We start from the raw sequence: 22,878 nt of genomic DNA on the forward strand, positions 1-22,878 counted from the left end.
TAGCATCAGCAATCAGACAACAAAAGGAAATCAAAGGCATCAAAATTGGCAAAGATGAAGTCAAGCTTTCGCTTTTTGCAGATGACATGATATTATACATGGAAAATCCGATAGACTCTACCAAAAGTCTGCTAGAACTGATACATGAATTCAGCAAAGTTGCAGGATACAAAATCAATGTACAGAAATCAGTTGCATTCTTATACACTAACAATGAAGCAACAGAAAGACAAATAAAGAAACCGATCCCATTCACAATTGCACCAAGAAGCATAAAATACCTAGGAATAAATCTAACCAAAGATGTAAAAGATCTGTATGCTGAAAACTATAGAAAGCTTATGCAGGTAATTGAAGAAGATATAAAGAAATGGAAAGACATTCCCTGCTCATGGATTGGAAGAATAAATATTGTCAAAATGTCAATACTACCCAAAGCTATCTACACATTCAATGCAATCCCAATCAAAATTGCACCAGCATTCTTCTCGAAACTAGAACAAGCAATCCTAAAATTCATATGGAACCACAAAAGGCCCCGAATAGCCAAAGTAATTTTGAAGAAGAAGACCAAAGCAGGAGGCATCACAATCCCAGACGTTAGCCTCTACTACAAAGCTGTCATCATCAAGACAGCATGGTATTGGCACAAAAACAGACACAGAGACCAATGGAATAGAATAGAAACCCCAGAACTAGACCCACAAACGTATGGCCAACTCATCTTTGACAAAGCAGGAAAGAACATCCAATGGAAAAAAGACAGTCTCTTTAACAAGTGGTGCTGGGAGAACTGGACAGCAACATGCAGAAGGTTGAAACTAGACCACTTTCTCACACCATTCACAAAAATAAACTCAAAATGGATAAACGACCTGAATGTGAGACAGGAAACCATCAAAACCTTAGAGGAGAAAGCAGGAAAAGACCTCTCTGACCTCAGCCGTAGCAATCTCTTACTCGACACATCCCCAAAGACAAGGGAATTAAAAGCAAAAGTGAATTACTGGGACCTTATGAAGATAAAAAGCTTCTGCACAGCAAAGGAAACAACCAACAAAACTAAAAGGCAACCAACCGAATGGGAAAAGATATTTGCAAATGACATATCGGACAAAGGGCTAGTATCCAAAATCTATAAAGAGCTCACCAAACTCCACACCCGAAAAACAAATAACCCAGTGGAGAAATGGGCAGAAAACATGAATAGACACTTCTCTAAAGAAGACATCCGGATGGCCAACAGGCACATGAAAAGATGTTCAATGTCTCTCCTTATCAGGGAAATACAAATCAAAACCACACTCAGATATCACCTCACGCCAGTCAGAGTGGCCAAAATGAAGAAATCAGGAGACTATAGATGCTGGAGAGGATGTGGAGAAACGGGAACCCTCTTGCACTGTTGGTGGGAATGCAAATTGGTGCAGCCGCTCTGGAAAGCAGTGTGGAGGTTGCTCAGAAAATTAAAAATAGACCTACCCTATGGCCCAGCAATAGCACTGCTAGGAATTTATCCAAGGGATACAGGAGTACTGATGCATAGGGGCACTTGTACCCCAATGTTTATAGCAGCACTCTCAACAATAGCCAAATTATGGAAAGAGCCTAAATATCCATCAACTGATGAATGGATAAAGAAAGTGTGGTTTATATACACAATGGAATACTACGTGGCAATGAGAAAGAATGAAATATGGCCTTTTGTAGCAACGTGGATGGAACTGGAGAGTGTGATGCTAAGTGAAATAAGCCATACCGAGAAAGACAGATACCATATGGTTTCACTCTTATGTGGATCCTGAGAAACTTAACAGAAACCCATGGGGGAGGGGAAGAAAAAAAAAAAAAAGAGGTTAGAGTGGGAGAGAGCCAAAGCATAAGAGACTGTTAAAAACTGAGAACAAACTGAGGGTTGATGGGGGGTGGGAGGGAGGGGAGGATGGGTGATGCGTATTGAGGAGGGCACCTTTTGGGATGAGCACTGGGTGTTGTATGGAAACCAATTTGACAATAAATTTCATATATTAAAATAAATAAATAAATAAATAAATAAATAAGGTCTTATAAATTTAGCAGCCTTAATGAGGTAAAAATCTATAGTTCATAATTTTTTAACTTTAAACAAAAATAAATAAAACAAATGGAAACACATTTTTCTCAAGTTTAAATGTTATTGGTTTTGTTCTGGAAAATTTTCTCACGCTAATTCTACAAATCCTGTTAGTACATTTTCTAAATAATGTTCTGTGGGGCAGGGAAGGAAGGACCATGAGATCTCAGCTGTCACTCCATCAACAGTGAATATATTTGACTCCTTTTCTCTCCAGCATGGGATCTTTGCAGCCATGCATTGTGCTTCTCCTGGCTCCCCCAACCTTCCATCCTCCTCAGGTACCTTCTCAGACGGCAGATCACCCCTCCTTCTGCTCCCTAGACAAATATTATTTACCATTATTTACTCAGTTTTATTAGAATCTTTCTCTGTTTATTACAAAAGGAGCGTTTGGCACATCCAGCTTTGAATCCCTTCATGGAGAACCTCTGCAGCCCAAGCAAACAGGCACTGGGATTATAGAAAGTCTTCAGTGTGAGTTACTGGGGGTTTTCCTCTAGCACCATTGTTTTACACCCATGGCTCCCCCTCCCACCTTCCAGTGTCATTTCTAGCACACAGAAAGTTACTAACAGATACTTGTTGAGTAACCAGAAAAATCATTTTCCTTTTTTTTAATGTTTATGCACTTATTTTTGAGAGAGAGAGAGAACATGAGCATGGAAGAGACAGGGAGAAAGGGAGAGAGAATCCTAAGCAGGCTCCATATTGTCAGCACAGAGCTCTACATGGGGCTCTAACTCACAGACCACAGTGTGAGATCGTGACCTGAGCCAAAATCAAGAATCTTAACTGGCTGAGTCACCTAGGCACCCCTGAAAAAATCATTTTCTAAGTAATCTTAATTTTTTAAGTAGTTTTTTACACTTAGAGAGTGAGAACTTTATGCACAAACCCTAAGAGTTTATTTACCATCCTAGTGAGAACATTCCGAAAATGAAATTCCATTCTGGGCATATTTGATTATGTGTGTATGTCTGTATATCTGTGTGTGTGTGTGTGTGTGTGTGTGTGTGTGTCCATAATTATTTCTCTTTCTCGAATTTAGCTAAACAAACCCAAACATGTGTTATTAATGATTTGATTATTCTGTTTTCCAGTCAAGTGTTAAAAGAGCAAGAAGAGGCTAATTCAACTTTGTAATTCCTCACCCTGCCCACACACACATATCCATATTCATGCATGTACAACCATATGCTAGCCATCAATTGACCCTTGCCTGTTGTATGTCATACACGACACCTTGGCAGGCAACCCTAGCCCAGACATGGCTATTCGCAGTACTGGTGTGTCAGGTAGCAGAGACAGAGGCTCAACAACTTCTCTTGATTTGAGTTCAACATAGCAGTTAAAGATAAACATAACATAGTTAAACATAAAAGATATTACCTGTCTCAACGCTAATCACAATCCTCCAGATGCCCAGTCCCAAAATGATGGCCGTCAGCAGTCCACACACAGTGGCCACCAGCACCCTGAGGTCACAAACATGACAGGAAGCCATGGAGAAGTCAGACCACTCCTAGGTGAAAAACAGCTAGCTTCTTTCTTCTTGAGCCAAGAAGCTGAATCAGAAACTATTCTAAAAATTTTTTTTAATTCCTCCTTTATGTGATCTATCAGGCAGAAGTCCTCATGTTTTGGGACTCTTGAGGTTAATCAGGCAGGAGGCAGTTTGAATCACCTAATAAAAGGTACATGCTCTGATTGCAACTTCCTCATCCTTCACTGAATGAGAACAAGAAAAAAGTGATTGGAATTATGGGAACAGAAGATAACTCAGGATAATAAAGAAGAAAGGGAGGGAATAGTTAACAGGGTCAAAGTGTAAATGTCCATACAAGCAAGAAGGTGGGGAAGGGAGCCAGAAAAAAGAAAACCAAGTCATCTTCCTGCACTTTCATTTTAGAAGGATCTAGCAAAGGAAGACTAACAGGAGCTTCAGGCCACACAGATTCTCTTGTCAACAAGTGGTTTAAGCAATGACACACACATGATTCCAATATTTGCATTTTTTAAAGGAGCCCACATTTTGATAGCTGCAGTTGGTCAGTGGGCTTTACTAGCACAGGATGAATTTCGAAGAGCACTAAATTCCGGTATTACAACCTACTTGTTATCAGCCGAATTATGTTGCCCTAAAAATTCACGTGTTGGAGCACCTCGGTGGCTCAGTCGGTTAAGTATGTGACTCTTGATTTTGGCTCAGGTCATGATCTCATGGTTCGTGAGTTCAAACCCCACGTTGGGCTCTGAGCATGGAGACTGTTTGGGTTCTCTCTCTCCCTTGCTCGCTCTGCCTCTCTCTCAAAATAAATAAATAAACTTAAACAAAGTCATATGTGGAAGTCCTAACCCCTAGTACCTCAGAATGTGACCTTATTTGGAGATAGAGTCATTACAGAGGTAAGCAAGTTAAAATGAGGTCATTAGAGCAGGCTCTAATTCAACATAACTGGTGTCCTTATAAGAAGAGGAAATTTGCACAGAGATATGCATAAAGGCAAGAGTTTAGGAGAAGATGGCTGTCCATAAGCCAAGGAAAGAGGCCTGGGACACATCCTTCCCTCCCAGCCTTCAGAAAGACCCAACACTGCTGACACCTTGATTTTGGACTTCTGGCTTCCAGCAGCCCTAAGCAAACTAATTCACCATCTGGGTCAATGTTAGCAGGTATCTTTGCTGCAGCAGCTCTGACCATCTCATGCCCATGTTCTTTTCCCTATCCCTTCCCCATCATTAACTGAATGAATGAATGAATGAATGAATACTCACCTCAACCAGAGTCCTGTTCTTGGTGGATTACAAAAGATTTTACAAAAGAGGACACATTTAAGCTGACTTTTTGACCCCCAAAACATTATATATTTCCCCTATTTTCTGTAACATTTTATCAAAATACAGCTTCATGGGATATGAACATAGGCTCTAACCTTTACCCCACCCAAGGACTTCAGAAAAACACATCAATGTACCCAAAATGCAAGAACTACAGGTAATGCTGCAGTGGCACAAAACAAATGTGAATCCCTTGTTATTGCTGTGAGTAAATTTTTAAAAATATGCTTCTGAGATGTCTTCATATTTATGCACACCAAATGTCTAGAAGCGTACATAAAAAATTCTTCTTGGGAATCTGAAAGATCTAAGAAACTCATTTTTCATTTTGTACCCCTTTTATGATTTGAGGTTTTTACCTTATGCATTTAATATTTTCTCAATTATAATAATATGAACATATCTATTATTCTTTCTCTTTTTTATTTTTATTTTTTAATGTTTATTTTTGAGAGAGAGAGAGAGAGTGAGAAAGAGTGCAAGCAGGGGAGGGGCATAGAGAGAGGGAGACACAGAATCCAAAGCAGGCTCCAGGCTATGAGCTGCCAGTGCAGAGCCCAATGCAGGGCTCAAACCCACAAACCATGAGATCATGACCCAAGCCAAAGTCGGACACTCAGCTGACTGAGCCACCCAGGCGCCCCTCTATTATTCTTTCAATAATAAAAGAAATCATTTTAAATAAATAAGTCTAAGAAAAGGAATTAGCACTTACCAAATGCCTAGAATATACCAAGCACTATGCTGTGTACTTTGTGTATCTTTAACTCATTTATTCTGTACAATAACCCCATGTAACAGATAATTTTTGCCAACTGTATGAATGAGGAAATGAGACTTGGGCAGGTATTAACCCTAAAGAGGAGATCTCTGGTTAAGGAAATTTGAGTGACAGGAGGTTACATAAAGGTAATAGGTTTCTTGAACTCTAGAATTTCCTAAAGTCTTTAATATGCTCACATACATTGTGAATTGTCAAGTTCCCAGTGTTGACCACAGAAACCTCTTCTCAAGAAGAATTTCTCAAGAGATACCGATCTTCAGAATGTGCTTTGGAAACACTTCCCTGCATGATCATCTACAGGAAGGTCTTAGATGACTAAAGGGACTGATCATGGGGACCCGTATTTGTCATATGATGATGGTATTTTTTTCTTGTAGTGTTCCAAATATTTTGAAGGAGCTGTAGTCTGGTGACTGAAAAACTGACTTTGGTGATGCTCATATATTTCTTTCCCACACTCAATGGAAGTGCTGGAATCCTGGGAAGTTAAAATGGCCGTAGCTTCTTAGTACTTTTATATTTTCACTTATATGCCAACTATCCAGTTAGAAAGTCTAGAAATTTATGGAATGCAAGTAATTCCTAGGCACAGAAATTTACATGTTGACATTTATATAAGGGCATGAATCTCTATTGGTTATAGGCAAATATATAGACATCAATTTTATATACACACACCTATATGTATCAAGATAACGAAAAGGAACAGAAAAAGGAAAAGAACTAAACAGGGAATAATTCATTTATTCATTTGTTCCACTCAATGCAGATGTCATGCTAGATGCTGAAGATGATACAGTGAACAAGAGAGGCAAGGTCCCTGACCTCACACAGCTTACACTCAGGAATACCTGAATTTGTACTGACATTAGCTCTAATTTGCCCTGTGGCCCTGGACAAGCCACATAAGCATCTGAACCTTCATTTTTCCATATTACAAACAACCTAATTGAGGCTTTTCCTTCCTGAAAATGTCAATCCTAACGTCATTAGTGGAGGAAGAACAAGGTAGGTGTCTATAGAGGGGGTAGAGAGGAGCAGTAGACCAGAGAGATGTCAGAGCCCTATTGGGCAAGGGGTGAAAAAGAGGATAGCATGAGATGTCAGATTCCAAACAGAGTGCATAAGGCATCCCTGCGATAAGGAGGAACAGCCTGGCATGCAATGTCACAACCAACGGGTGAGGAAGGCCTCTAGGCAAGAAACAGTCCAATGTGAGAAATCAAAGCCAGAGCAGAGAGAGGAGGGCATTCCTTCAGAGACCCAGAAGGATCACAGGGGCAGCATGTGTGGGCTGGTTGGTGTGGGAATTCAGGGCCAGAGTTGAGCGAGGAGGGTGTCCACATGGAGTGGCAGCCTAGAATAAGAAGTCAGAGCCCAAGCAAAAAGAGAAGAGTGTCCACACATGGGTAGGGTAGGGCTGAAGATCAGAGATTAGTTATATACAGGATGAGCAACTGAACAGGTAAACATATAAGAACAACGAGAGCCAAGTTCCTTACTCTAGGAGAAGGGAGTTACAAATTTGGAAAAGGAGAAACCGAAGTCCATAAGAATTTCAAAACAGGTCATCAGAAACATGGAGAAAGAAAAGCTACAGGGTACAGGGTACTAATTCTGAAGGGAGCAATACCATTTAGGGGAAACAGCTATTAGATAAATGCATGAATACAGTCAGGAACTTCTTATCCAAAAGAGGAAAACTGATGACTGCAACAAAGTCAAGTATTTCAAAGGAAGGGGTGTGATATTACTTGTTGCTAATATTTGAACTACATAACTTCCATGTGTCTTTAAAAAAAGAGAAACATGGTATTGAATTAGAAATGGATTTATGTATCAATACAAACTCATGATTATATATATATTTCAATATATACTTAATAAACATATGTTAATGGTAGATAAATAGATGCAAAACTCTGTATATATACACAAATTTATATGTGGGTATGTTTATGATATATATCATACATTTACATCCATATATTCTCTAGTTCTGGCCACTCATAGGCCATGAAAACAGTGACATCCCCCCTAATCTTAAGCACACATATTGTACACCTGTAACTAATGTAACACTGCATGTTAACTCTACTGGAATTAAAATTTTTAAAAATAGGGGGAAAAGCCAGCATTTGTCATTTAGAAAGAGTGAAAGCTTCTGGTTTGAGCTGTTTTTCCTTCCTTTCCCATCGGTGGATAGATGCAGGAGTGACTCAAGTGTAGCCGTAAGTGCTCAGGACTGATGCTCCCGCGTTTGAAAAAAAAAATTTTTTTTAACGTTTATTATTTTTGAGACAGAGAGAGACAGAGCATGAACAGGGGAGGGGCAAAGAGAGAGAAAGAGACACTGAATCGGAAGCAGGTTCCAAGCCATCAGCCCAGAGCCCAACGCGGGGCTAGAACTCACAGACCACGAGATCGTGACCTAGCTGAAGTCAGATGCTTAACCGACTGAGCCACCCAGGCGTCCAGCCTTTGGGACAGGACTGCAGTAGTCCTTGGATATTGGTGCTTTCTGTTGTGACCAGCTCCTGGAACATAGTGCACATGTGTGAACAGCCTGCTCTTTGGAATGAAGACCTCCCAGTCAGCCAGGGGAGGGAGGCAAGCTAGCCAGCCATTACTGCGCTTGCCCCAGCCAGCCAAACACCAAGCGTTCAGTGGCAGGGCTGCAATCTTTTTCTTTGGTATACCAGATTCTGTTGGCTCTAGTTTAACACAAGACTATAGTGAGAGCTCCCTACCTATCCCTGGGTACTCTCTGTGTGAATGACAGCCCCATCTCCCTTTCTGGGACTCTGGAAATAATTGAAAATATGGCAAGGGAGGGGCACCTGGGTGGCTCAGTCAGTTAAGCATCAGACTCATCGTTTTTGAGATCGAGCCCTGTGTTGGGCTCTGTGCTGACAATGCAGAGCCTGCTTGGGATTCTCTCTCTCTGTCTCTCTCTCTCTCTCTCTCTGCCCCTCCCCTGCTTGTGTGCATTCTCTCTCTCTAAATAAATAAACTTAAAAAAAACACACACACACACCAAGGGGATAGGAATGCCTACACTGACGGCCAAAGTTCTTCACTCCACATGAGAACTGGGTAAAATAGAATGAAGTGTCTATCTCCATTTTCTCTTGCTCTGGAAGTGAGAATAGCTTTGTCCTAACACCTCTGTCACGCATGCATGCACACACACATACACACCAATCATAAGCATATATAGAGCCCAGATCTTGATTTCTTAAAACAATTTTCCACTAAAAGGAACATAGCTCCTTGGAAAATTGGCTAATTTCAAGACTGGGGCAGGGAAAGTCAAAGATGAGCCTAGAATACTTTATGCCAGAAAGGAAAGAAGTGTTCAAGAAATGATGGGTACATATCAAATGGACACAGAATCCAGCATGAAGTGGCTGCCTGATACCAAATGAGGGATAATTTGAGCATCAAAATAAATAATATTATAACATTATAACCCATTAAATAAAATAGGAAATTACTGTATTTTAAACTCTGAGGGTGGGCCCAGCAATCTGTTTTAACTAGTCCTCCAACCTGATTGCCCACTGAAGTTTAGTAACCACTGTTCAAGAGTAATTTTCCCAAAGAAAGTGAATCAAGTTCACAGTAAACCAGCAAATGGCAAGAGATTAAATGGGCTTTTGTGTTATAGGACATTCCTTTGGTAATGTTTATGGGAAATCTCATGGCTTTAAAGACTGCCAGATTTTCATATAAGCCTGTTCAAATTCACAATATTTCTGTCATCTTTGAAATCACTATTCTTCATTTTATCTTACTCATTTATTTAACCACACTTTCAATGAGTTAATACCCTGAAGCATGAAGAAGGTTTGAAATCTTTCATTTCCCAACCATCTGGACTGTGACCCCAGTGGAGAGTTAAGTACACAGAAAACTGCTTACCTTACCTCCCATGATACTGATGACAAAGGGCAATCTCAACTTCCCCACCTGTTATTCCTAAGAGATAAGCCTCTGAATTTCTCCCCTGGAAAACTTCCCAATGGTATTTGCCACCCTTTCATTAGTGAAAACTCTGAGCCACTACTAACAGAGAAACCCTTGAATTCATGTGTTTACATATCCATATAACCATGCCCACCTCTGTTTCTCTCTGGCAGTCAATGGAGAGCAGGGAGAAAGGTACTAAGAAAGCTTTCCTGGGCCAAGAGGAAGTTACTAGGACACTGACCTTTCTTTGCGCCTTCCCACTTTCCTTCTGCTCTATATGTCTTTGTTCTTCAGGTGTCTCCTATGCTCTCCAGAGCCAGGTGTTCTAGATCTTGAGGGTCTTGAGGGCTCGTTACTCCATAGAGGAAAAACCAGCATCATTTTTTGAAAGTAATTCACCTAACACTAGCAGAAGTACTCCTGTACTCCAGAAGATGAAAGAAAATGAACCCTCAAATTCTTTTTTAAAGTTTACCTCTGCATCCTGCTCTGGACAGTCTCAATTCTTCTCTCCATCTCTTCTAACTTGTTCCTTTATCTTTCCTTTCCCACTTTCTCCTCTTTTATTTATCCTTTTATATCTCCCAAATATGAGCTGTCAGCCACAGGTTAAATGGAAAGAGGAGAGAAATGGTCACTTATGGTTAGGTTTGAGAGGCATAATGTAGGAAATAGTGTAATATTCTTTTTTTCCTTCTGAAAAGCCTCATTCAAGTGAAATGCAGACCCAAAATTTACAGTAAATAAAAAAGAGCTTCAACCAAGAAACACTAGTCCCATGTGAACACTAGTCCTTCTGAAAATAGTAGTATGAAATCATAAGCTTAACTGAGCTGAGTTGGTATTTTCAATATCCCGCATAAAATCCTACTATTTTTTTAAAATTTATTTTAGAGAGATCTCATGATACAGGGAGAGGGACAGAGAGAGAGAGAGAAAGAATCTTTACCAGGCTCCACACTTAGCATGCAGGGCTCGATCCCATAACCCTGGATCATGACCTAAACCAAAATCAAGAGTCAAACACTCAACTGACTGAGCCACCCAGGTGCCCCAAAATCCCACTATTTTTATCTGTCAAGGTAATATTTTGGATCCTAAATATCTCAGTTTAGTATAATTGTTTTAATTATTAATTAATAATTATTAATTTGCCTATATATTTTTTAACATTTATTTATTTTTGACAGAGAAAGAGCATGAACAGGGGAAGAGCAGAGAGAGAGGGAGACACAGAATCTAAGCAGGCCTCAGGTTCTGTGCTATGAGCACAGAGCCCGATGTAGGCTTGAACCCATGAACTGTGAGATCATGACCTGAGCCAAAGTCAGACGCTTAACCCATTGAGCCACCCAGGTGCCCCTTGGACTTTATATTTTTTATTTTGTTTTTGGAAAACCCTGCATAATATAGAGTCCACTTGTATCAGGCACCATGAATTTTCCAGATAAGACCCATAATCCCCAGAAAACTTAATAGTGTATGATACTCAAGGAGGTTGTGACCTAGTTAGAGAAGAGGCATATAAGAAATTAAAGCACACCAAAGATAATGCAGAAGTCACTAGTTGGTAAATGACTTACTCCATAAGTGTTTAATCTACATTCCTGCGTGAAGAATCTTGGAATGAATGACAGACCAGTTAAGGAAATTTGCCACTTGTATGAGGCCATAAAGCAGCATAAATGTATTAACCAAGCCACATTGTCAGCAGGTTTCTCAATAAGGTAAACACATTTTATGGCTGGTAATACAACTTGAGAAAGATAGTATTTTCATCCCTGGCATTTGCCATATTATGTTCAGCATACATTTTCCAATTCAAATAAATGCCTTATTTTGAAGTCTAAAACATAAAGCTTAAAACCAATGTTAAGGTTTGGATGTATTAGTTTTCTATGGCTGCTGTAACAAAGTACCACAAACGGAGTGACTTAATCTAGAGAAATTTATTGTCACACAGTTCTGGAGATATGAAGTCCAAGATCAAGTTACCAGTAGGGCCAAGCTTCCTTGGAAAGTGCTAGGGAAGAATCAGTTCCAGCCATCTCTCTTAGCTTCTGGTGATTTGCTGGCATCTTGACATACCTTAACTTGCAGACACATTGCCCCAATCCATGCTTTCATGTTCACAAGGCATTCTCCCTGTGTGTATATCTTTGTGTTCAAATTTCCACTTTCCCTAAGGACACAAGTCACATTGGATTGGGCCCACCATACTCCAGTATAACCTCATCCTAACTAAACTATATCTAAAACAACCCTATTTCCAAACAAGCTCACATTCTGAGGTGTTGGAAGTTAGGACTTCAACATATGAATTTGGGGAGAACATAATTCAATCCAGAACAGTGAGTTATAGCACTAATAAATTAAAATCTAAGATTTAAAAAAATAACCCAAACTTTACCACTAACAATGTTTGTGGTCTGACTCGTTTTTTTAGGATGTGAACCTGGTACTTTGACTTATGAGTTGTGTTGCTATGCTCTGCCACTAGAGGGTAGCATCATTGCTATTGTCTTTTCTGCTATTTCTTTTACGGCATATTCAGTATTTCACCATTCATCCCATCTAATCCCCAGTGTGATTGTGTTTGGAAGTGAGGCCTTCTAGAAGATAATTAGATAATCAGGGAGAGGCCATCACGATGGGATTAATGCCCTTATAAAGAAGACACTGGAGGGAGATAATCTGTCTCTGAACCACATGAAGATACAAGACAGTCTGCCCACCAGGAAGGCCTTCACCAAACACCAGATCTGCTGGTGCCTTGATCTTGGACTTCCCACCCTCCAGAATTGTAAGAAATAAATGTTTGTTGTTCAAACCACCCAGTCTATGGTGCTCTGTAACATCAGTCCAAACTGACTTAGAAAATGTCTGACCAGATATGTGAACAGAAGTAGGGGACAGGTGGTCTTTAGAATAAGGTAGGCCCATCTAAGAAGGAATTGAGCCATTCACTATGCAGTAGTGTTACCTCTAAAATGGAAAGAGCTCCTGACACTGTTTTGGTGTCAGGAGACTTATATCCCATTATGGGCTCAGCCACTAATTGATTGCATGATCTTGGACAAATCACTCTCTGGTCTCAGAGTCCTCACCTATGTAGACAATGTTTTGAGACCTATTTTCTCTAAATAATATATTCCTTTGATTTTTCTCTCTTTATCTGTTCCTTTAGCTCACTTTCTAATGCTACAGGCTGAGAAGGATTCCTTAGGAGTTACAATAGAGACAAAAGATGGGAATGCATGCTGGTGCAGCCACTCTGGAAAACAGTATGGAGCTTCCTCAGAAAATTAAAAATAGAACTACTCTACGACCCAGCAACTGCACTACTAGGCATCTATCCAAGGGATACAGGTGTGCTGTTTCAAAGGGACACATGCACCCCCATGTTTATAGCAGCACTATCAACAATAGCCAAAGTATGGAAAGAGCCCAAATGTCCAAATGTCCATGGATGGATGAATGGATAAAGAAGATGTGGTATATATATATATATATATATATACATATATATATATGTATATATATATGTGTGTGTATATATATGTAATGGAGTATTACTCGGCAATCAAAAAGAATGAAATCTTGCCATTTGCAACTACGTGGATGGAACTGGAGGATATTATGCTAAGTGAAATCAGTCAGTAAGAGAAAGACAAAAATCATTTGACTTCACTCATATGAAGACTTTAAGAGACAAAACAGATGAACATAAGGGAAGGGAAACAAAAAGAATATAAAAACAGAGAGGGGGACAAAACAGAAGAGACTTATAAATATGGAGAACAAACTGAGAGTTATGGGAAGGCTTGTGGGAGGGGGGGATGGGCTAAATGGGTAAGGGGCACTAAGGAATCTACTCCTGAAATCACCGTTGTACTATATGCTAACTAATTTGGATGTAAATTTTAAAAAATAAAAAATAAAGTTTAAAAAAATAAATAAACATTTTTAAAAAAAGAAAAATTTTAAGTGAAAATTGTGAAGACTACTTGGTAACATGGAGAAAAGAATTATAATATGTTAATTATATGTTAATATGTATCTTAATTTAAGATACAAAATTCAATGTAAAGTAGGATTACAATTATGTGAAAATACGCAGGAGATAAAAGGAAGTACACAAAATGCTAATAATTGTTTTAGGGAGATGGGACTAAGAAGTAATTTTTACTTATCTTTTCCATATTACCATTAATGTAGTTATATTTTATGCTTTTATTTTTAAAAATTTTTTGGTGTTTGTTTAATTTTGAGAGAGACAGAGACAGAGACAGAGACAGAGAGAAAAAACGCATGCGTGCCAGTGGGGGAGGGGCAGAGACGGAGACACAGAATCTGAAGCAGGCTTCAGGCTCTGAGCTGTCAGCACAGAGCCTGACGCAGGGCTCAGGCTCGCGAGCCGTGGGATCATGACCCGAGCCAAAGTCGGACACCTATCTGACTGAACCACCTAGCCGTCCCATAATGTAGTTATATTTTAAAATGGATAAAAGTTTATAACTTAAAAAAGCAGTAACAACCATCTGTAATCTCACTACCCCAAGATAACACTGTGAACACTCAATAAATTTCTTTCTAGTCTTTTCATAGATCAACAGGATCACTTACAAATACTAACTTGAAGGAACCAAAGAGAATTCTTACTCAACCTGAAGGTAACACTAAGTTGGACAGGACAGTTAAATGTTGGATTCAAAACATGATCTGGAGGAAGGAAAGGCCTGGAATTAACACTATGGAGTGTCTGTGTTGGACACAACGAAAGAGCTGAACTTCTGGATTAAAGGCCTGGCTTTCCATGGACTGGACAGGATAACACTGGACAAGATGCTTGGCCTTACTAAGCCCTTTAAAAAAAAAAAAAAAATACCCGCTCCCTATAAACCTCCCCACAGCATTTCTTTGAAACTAAAATGAGAAAACGTGTGTGTATGTAAAAGCTTTGTAAATTTTACCTTCCTTTGCAAAGGTAAGAATAATTACTGTCCAAGTCCATAGTAAAAACAGTGGTATGCACTTCAACAATATTTTTCCAAACACAAAGCAAATAATATGACCAAAAAACAATTTCTGTGTGACCATGTCAATCACTAACCTTGATTTACCTGCCTATGTTTACCTGCTTAATAAAACTGCTAGAAAGGACAGGAAACCATTAGGTATGACCTGCAGAGAAAAACTTGTTTTTGCCTTGAATAATGCCAGGAAGGTTCTCTACAGGCAGAGAATTAAGAGCCAGCCATCTGCATCTAAGGTGCAAACTTGATTTCTTACCTGTAGCTCTGCCTCCAGGCCCAGTCGTCTGATAAAGGGGGTCAGTGACATGGTAGCGACACTCAAAGCTCAGAGCACCCCTCTTCTGGGGGCAGAAACAAACTCAGTTTCACTGATTCAATTCAACATGATTTACTATGTGCCTATTACACATCCAGCACTGTCCTGGGCACTGTAGGAGCTACAAAAGATAATAAGAAATTGGCCTGCAGGAGCCTGCACTATACTCAGGCAGGGATTAGAGAATAATAAAAGAGTATAAAATTAAGCACGGGGTGCCTGGGTCTGATCTTGATTTTGGCTCATGTCATGATCTCACAGTTCATGGGGTCAAGCCCTGTATCAGGCTCTGCGCTGACAATGTGGAGTCTCTCTCTCTCTCTCTCTGCCCCTACACCATGCATGCTCTCTCTGTCTCTCTGTCTGTCTGTCTCTCTCAAAATAAATAAATAAACATTAAAAACATTAAAAAAGAGAGAGAGAAAGACAAAAGAATCATGGTTGCCGCTGGTGGACAGGGCCAGGTCAGGAGTACAAAAGCCAGCGCAGGTTTACAAGTGTTCCAGCCGGTGGTGACCCAGTAAATGGTCTTATAGGCCAGTGTGGACGCCAGATTTTCTGCTGCTTCTGGGATCTGCACTAAGGGAGCATGCCATAGCCACAGAAAGGAATTATGATGAGGAAATAAGCAGCTTGTTTAGAAATGTGGGTACCAGAGTAACTTGGTGATGGTGGCACTATTTCCAAGGGGAAACTTTGTTCTTTGAAAGCATAAGCTCTCTTGATTGACATGGAGGAAGGGGTAGCAAATGAAATTCTGCAGGAACCATTGAGAGATGTGTTTGAGAGCAAGCAGCTCATCACTCATATTTCTGACTCAGGGAATAACTGGGCTGTGGGTCGTTAAGTTTTTGGCAGTCTTTATCGAGAACTCAGAAACTCAGATTTTAGAGAAACTCAGAAAGTTGGCTGGGCCCTGTGATCATTTGCAGTGTTTTTTAGAATATATTCCATTGGAGGTGGAACATGATCTGGACTTGGAACATTTCTTCTAAAGGCGCTTGAGGCTGAATTCCCAGAAGTATACAGATCCATGACTTCAGTTTATCCTTCTGGTGAGGATGATGTCATAACCTCGCCTTACTAAGCATGCAGACTGTGTTGCCCATTGACGTCCAATATTTATTTGACCTCATTAGCAAACTGGTGAATTCTCATGGTGAATTCTGCAAAGTTGGGTACAACTGTAAAGCCAAAGAGTCCAATTACTTCAAGTGCTGAGGCTTTTGAGAAATGGGACCAAAAGTCTTTTGATGCAATGAACAACACTGTGGCAAATTTGCTGCTGAACCTAACAAGCTCTGCAAGGTTTGAAGCATTCCTTAATATGAACCTCAAAGAAATCATCATGAATTCAGTTTCTTTTCCTTAAGTGCATGATCTTGTGTCAAGCCTAACACTCTATGTATAGTGGCAGATGTTAACAGTCCTACCTGAAAGTTGGATCAGATGTTTTCAGATTCCTTTAGTAAAGATCACCAGCTGATTCAGGCTGGCCACAAACATAGTCTCTACCTTATGGTTAGAGGAAAGTACAGGTTTCCGATTTTTGCAGAACTACTGAAAGATTAAAACCTTCTCTACAGTTTGTCTCCTGGAATCAAGAAGGCTGGAAAAGCAGCCTGTGCTCAGTACCTCATGTGGACCATTCCCATGATTAGCCCTAGCACACATGTGTGAGGCCTACCTTCATGGAACCGCAAGATTCATGAGGCTCTACAAGAAAAAGGCTCATCTTTATCACTACAAGTTGAAGGGGCAGAGGAAAGCCGTTTCACAGAAACTGTGTCATCTTTATCAGGGCCCTCAGAGGAACATAACCAACTGGAGGCCACACAAAGCATGCCTGTGGAAGATTCACCTAGACTAAGCATGGCTGTGGAAAAAAGAAACCCCCAAAAGACTACTTTGACCTTCCTAAATTTCATACTGGTTTTGTCACCTTACCATTCTGTTTCAGAACTTTCGTGATTTAGAAAGCCGTGTTTGTGTTTTTCCTATCAGAGAGCATTTTTGCCAAAAAAAAAAAAAAAAAAAAAAAGAGTGGTTTTCATTTCATCAAAATTTGTTGACACCAGTGTGTGATGTTAGTGAAGTCCTAGGACCTTGACTTCAGACATTTGTTTTCAAAAAATTCCCTTTTTCTAAAATTGAGACAACATAGTTCTTCCACATTTTACTTTATTTATAGTGTGATATTTAGGCATTTATACAATGATAATCATGTCTTCAATAAAAATCTTGCATGGGTATATTTTTATATTTGTTCGTGACTTATTTTTTCATATTGTTTAAATTCTCCTGATTCTTTAAAAACAAGTATGAGGAGTAGTAGAGGAACTTATTACTTCTATGTAATACCCTCTAACTTTTCAGGTGTAGGTTTTATTACAACTATTAAGGAGGTTTTATTTCTTCTTTGGGTAACCACTTTTTTTGCACTCAAAAGAATCATAATTTGCATTTATTTTGACATGTATTCGTATTAAATTATCTTTAAATATGCTTTTTTTATTAAACTAGTTTTTATAATAATAAATGTTCATATTTTTATTATTTTTTTTCAACGTTTTTTATTTATTTTGGGGACAGAGAGAGACAGAGCATGAACGGGGGAGGGGCAGAGAGAGAGGGAGACACAGAATCGGAAACAGGCTCCAGGCTCTGAGCCATCAGCCCAGAGCCTGACGCGGGGCTCGAACTCACAGACCGCGAGATCGTGACCTGGCTGAAGTCGGACGCTTAACCAACTGCACCACCCAGGCGCCCCAATGTTCATATTTTTAAACAAACAAAAAGAAAAGAAGTATGGCTGTCATTAAGGGATTATAAAATAGTAAGAAGGAAGAATTTACGTGTAAAGATAATTACAGGACTGGATGGAGAATGATCCAATGCAAGCCTGGACTTGGTGCTGTAGGAATTCATAAGCAGAGAGTGGTAGGAAGCAGTAGAAAAGTTGTGGGGTTTTCTTGGGAAAATTAAAAATTTATTCTGCAGAAGACCTTATTAAGAAGATAAGATATAGACAGAAAAAAAAATTGCAAACCACATATCTTTTTTTTTTGCATTTACCCATGTAGTTACCTTTGTTTCTTTGTACAGATTCAAGTGACCATATAATGTCCTTTAATTTCAACAAAAAAAAAAGAAAGAAAGAAAGAAAAAAGAAAAACACTGAAATATTCTCATATACACACATACTGAGGACTTTTACTGCTCATAGCTCTTCCCTATGAAAAGAAAGGTTTTTAACTTGGCCTAAAGAATCTCCAGAAGTTAAGCTGCAAGGAGGCGGGGCAGGTAGGGTGGTTAATACACCACAAGTATAGAAATTAAAATAAGCATGTTTTGGGTAACAGAAAACAAGTCAGCCTGAGCGGTACAAGGGTTTTGTTAGACAGTATGACAGCATAACTGCAGAGTGAATTATACTCAAATGAAGTGATTTTATTTTATTTGAATGTGATGCTTAATTAACTTAGGCTAGATCTGAGAGGCAAAGGAACCTAGGCCAGGTTCTGATCAGAGGAGAGCATTGTTCTGTTCTAAATTGCTAGGCCCCGGGGCGCCCGGGTGGCGCAGTCGGTTAAGCGTCTGACTTCAGCCAGGTCATGATCTCGCGGTCCGTGAGTTTGAGCCCCGCGTCAGGCTCTGGGCTGATGGATCGGATCCTGGAGCCTGTTTCCGATTCTGTGTGCCCTCCCCCGTTCATGCTCTGTCTCTCTCTGTCCCAAAAATAAATAAAAAACGTTGAAAGAAAATTTTTAAAAATAAATTGCTAGGCCCCTTGTTTACTTGGGCTTGCTTATGTCTATATGTTTTAGAACCTGTGTGTATTTTGGCTTCAGATACAAATCATTAGGTAGGGATTATTTGGGGTTCCACCCCCAGCTTCTTAAACTCTTTAATCCTCCCTCAGGCCATTTGAAAATGGCAAAACAGCCCAAGTTCATGGGAGGAACCAGGTAAAAAGTGCATGTCTCCATTTTAACATTTGGTGTCAGTCATGGTAAGTCCTCCCACGGTGCACACATGCACTGAACAATGTTGTCTCTGCTTTAAAGCAGCAAAAGCTAAGATATACTGGCATCTAATCTCAGAGCTGTGAGTTGAATTACCTTCAAAACATAGTGACCTAGGGGTGCCTGGGTGGTTCAATTGGTTAAGCATCTGACTCTTGATTTCAGCTCAGGTCATGATCTCACAGTGGGGGAATCAAGTCCCTCATCGGGCGTGGAGTCTGCTTAAGATTCTCTCTCTCTCTCTCTCTCTCTCTCACTCTCTCTCTCTCTCCCTCTGACCTTCACCCCCTCTCTCTCAAAAAAGAAAAAAAAATTAAAAATAAATAAAAATAAGAGAGTGGCCTAGAATTCATTAGGCTATCACCTTAATATCTTTAAAAATTGAGTAGTCTTATCCAATAGGAAATATATGAAAAACAAAGTGCAAGATAACATCAAGTTCAGAAATCTTTATACTTAGAAGGAAATATATTTAAATATCTTAAGAGCTAAAGAATAATGAAATTCCATCAAGTGACACGACAGCCTGGGCGGGGGTGGCAGATTTTCATAAGTAGGCGGAAAAGACAGATAATTTTAAGTATGACTCCAGCTCAGGATGGTGCCTTCCCTGTGCTTTAAAAGAATGTGAGACAGCCTGTGTGGAGGGTCTGATAGAGTGACCATAAATAACAGAATTCAGCATGCGCCTATAGGATCACTGTCAAGAATCCTGTTCCATTCAGTATCTGGGTCCAAAAGCTCAATTAGCAGACTAGGTATTTCCTAGCATTGCCTGTTGTAAACAAATCACTTCCTTAACAGTAAGCCTATTTTATCATGGAAAGACTCAGAATTAAGTTATGTGGTTTTTTTTCTTTCTAATTTATTTATTTAAATTTAAGTCAGTTAACATACAGTGTAGTATTGGTTTCAGATGTAGAACCCAGTGATTCATCACTTACATATAATACCCAGTGCTCATCCCAACAAGTGTCCTCCTTAATGCCCATCACCGATCTAGCCTATACACCCACCCACCTCCCCTCCAGCAACCCTCAGTTTGTTCTCTGTATTCAAGAGACTCTCATGGTTTTCCCCCTTCTCTGTTTTTATCTTATTTTTCCTTCCCTTCCCTTATGTTCATCTGTTTTGTTTCTTAAATTCCACATATTGAGTGAAATCATATGATATTTGTCTTTCTCTGACTCATTTCACTTAGCATGATACACGCCAGTTCCATCCACATTGTTACAAATGGCAGGATTTCTAATCATCAACAAAGCAGGAAAGAGTAGCCAATGGAAAAAAGAAAGTCTCTTTAGCAAATGGTGCTGGGAAAACTGGACAGCAACATGCAGAAAAATGAAACTCGACCACTTTCTTACACCACACACAAAAATAAATTCAAAATGGATGAAAGACCTAAATGTGACAGGAAACCATCAAAATCTTAGAGGAGAAAACAGATAGCAACTTCTCTGACCTCGGCCATAGCAACTTCTTACTAGACATGTCTCTGCAGGCAAAGTAAACGAAAATAAAAATGAACTACTGGGACCTTGTCAAGGTAAAAAGTAATGTTGAAGAGAATCAAACTCATGATATTTTTGTGTTAAGAAATTATACATGTTTAGCATTTAGGTATTTCTAATTTTAAAAATAATTTTGTCTATGCTGAATAGTCTTGCAAATCCAATTTATAAATGTTTAATTGAGTAACAGATTTAGGCTTATGATTATAAGTTGAAATCTCACTAAGTTTATACACTGTAGCAGAGCATTTAAGAACACTTAAGTTTCACCACATCTGTAAGTTTAATACATTAGATTTTCAAGAATAACTGAACAACTTGGGAAGATTTGTCACTTAATTGAAGCACCCTTCTTAAGAAGAAAATCAAAGGTATTTAATTCATAAACAGAGTTTAAGATGTCTAAAGAGAAATCTAATTATCTAAGTGTAAAATGGTGTCCTAACATCAAAGTCTGCCTAAAATTGAGGGTTTAAATTTGCAGGATTCAAAAATAGAAATAATAATATTCATAAGTTGAACTTAAAATATTTAAAAGGATTAAGTTTTCCCATCTTTACTGGCTTAGTCCAGCAGCCTAATCATTCTAGTCACTGCACATCTCTTAACGTACCTTTTCAAGCTTAAAGCAAAAATCTCCCCTTATTGCCATTATATAGGAGAAATTCTTTTATTTCTTCTCTATTTTCTCAATCTTCTCTAGCTGGAATTCACATTAGACAGAATATAGAATTTCTGGATCGATTCTTCACGTGTACGAAGTTTTCTTTCATGGTTTTTAATCTATCAAGTCCTTGTATTTTGGGAGAATTCCTTACTTCTCAGCTTTTATTTTCATTGCTCCTGTAGTCCCTAGTGACTCCTATACCACCTTATGAATCCACATCCCAAATACAACCAATATAGCCTCAACTGATGATCACTGTAGTAATAAAATGATGTGGAGTACACCAAAAGTCATGACACAATCTCCCATTTCAACAATGAGCCGGAAGTTAATGCAATCAGAGGCTGCACTGAACATTTCTCAAGCAAAGGAGATTGGAGGTCACAGAAATCACTGAAGAGCTGGTGTCACATCAACAGTGTTGATATTGGGCTGAGTTATTTAAGGAGTTTCTTTACTTTACTCATGGCAAATGAAGCTTGGGATACCCACAAAAGACGTTTGACAAAAGCTCAGGAATTGAGACCCCAGGGTTTTGGAAGAGTTGAGATACAATACAAATAAAAATAAAGGAAGGCACTTTCTCCCACTCCTTCCTTGATGAAGGCTTCCATGAAGTTACAATAATGGCATTCAAATTTATAGGGGCACCTGAGTGGCTCAGTCGGTTCAGCGCCCGACTCATGAGATCTCATGGTTCATGAATTTGAACCCTACATTGGACTCTGTGCTGACAGCTTGGAGCCTGGAGCCTGCTTTGGATTCTGTGTCTCCCTCGCTCTCTGCCCCTCCCCCACTCGCACTCTGTCTCTCTCTCTCAAAAATAAATAAACATTAAAAAATAATTATCGTTCATTTCAGGCCCTGGAAGCAGAGAGCCCCAGACCGTGGGTTTAGAGCTGAATCAAATGTTCCCTACCCCTACCGCCTCCCCCTCCCCCACCACCCTTCTTGAGAACTCATGGAGTTGCATCTCACTTGCACTCTGTCCAGAGACTGAAGGAACAGACATTTGTGCTCTCTCATAAAGGCTGCTAGAATATTCGCATTTGCCAGTTTTCAATATTCCAGCTTTAATCTGGTTTAGGCTAAGTATTCTGAGTGTCCCTGCTCAGGCCTAAATACCAGCAATATCATTTTCATGAATGGCAGCTGACAGCTCTTTTGAAACAAACTTGCCAAAGTTACAGAAACTTGCTGGACTGGAAAAGATAGAGGATATGCGTGATGCAGAATGCCATGATCACGTGAGGACATCACATGCCTGTGGGCATTTCATATGCCAGAAATGCACTCAGGTTTATTGCATCATTCAAAATAAGCCCTCAAGCCCCCACATCAGTTGTTTTCAACCCTTACATAAAAAAATGGAAGTGTCCAGTTCTTTGGCCTAAAGAATCCACTCACCTCCCTCTCCAGTGTCACTGTGAAAATAGCAAATGGGGCAGGCGTCTGGATTTGTCAGTGCTTTCTGGAATGCCATGGAGCTTCAGGATTTCATTGCCCATGTTTCACCTCCAGCTGCCCATGAGGCTGCCTCTTTCTTTCATATTCAAGTCAGTCCTCAAGGATCCCTGAAGGCCTCCTTACCTTTTCTATCTTTTCTGTCA

The 22,878-nt window shown here is 39.6% G+C and overlaps 1 protein-coding gene and 1 pseudogene across 1 annotated transcript in view; one reads left to right on the forward strand and one right to left on the reverse strand.

Annotated features, from left to right (window-relative positions):
* The window catches only part of ADGRG7 (adhesion G protein-coupled receptor G7), a 77,207-nt gene extending 73,170 nt beyond the window's left edge, over nucleotides 1-4,037 (reverse strand). The window contains exon 1 of the mRNA XM_058731612.1: nucleotides 3,506-4,037. Coding sequence (XP_058587595.1) covers nucleotides 3,506-3,620 — 115 coding nt within the window. The 5' untranslated portion in view covers nucleotides 3,621-4,037. The remainder of the gene's footprint in view (nucleotides 1-3,505) is intronic.
* A 10,771-nt stretch (nucleotides 4,038-14,808) lies between these two features.
* LOC131513173 (tubulin epsilon chain-like) lies at nucleotides 14,809-17,033 on the forward strand (annotated as a pseudogene).
* The last annotated feature ends 5,845 nt before the right edge of the window (nucleotides 17,034-22,878 follow it).

This window comes from Neofelis nebulosa, chromosome 5 (assembly GCF_028018385.1).
Source record: "Neofelis nebulosa isolate mNeoNeb1 chromosome 5, mNeoNeb1.pri, whole genome shotgun sequence".
Lineage (NCBI taxonomy): Eukaryota > Metazoa > Chordata > Mammalia > Carnivora > Felidae > Neofelis > Neofelis nebulosa.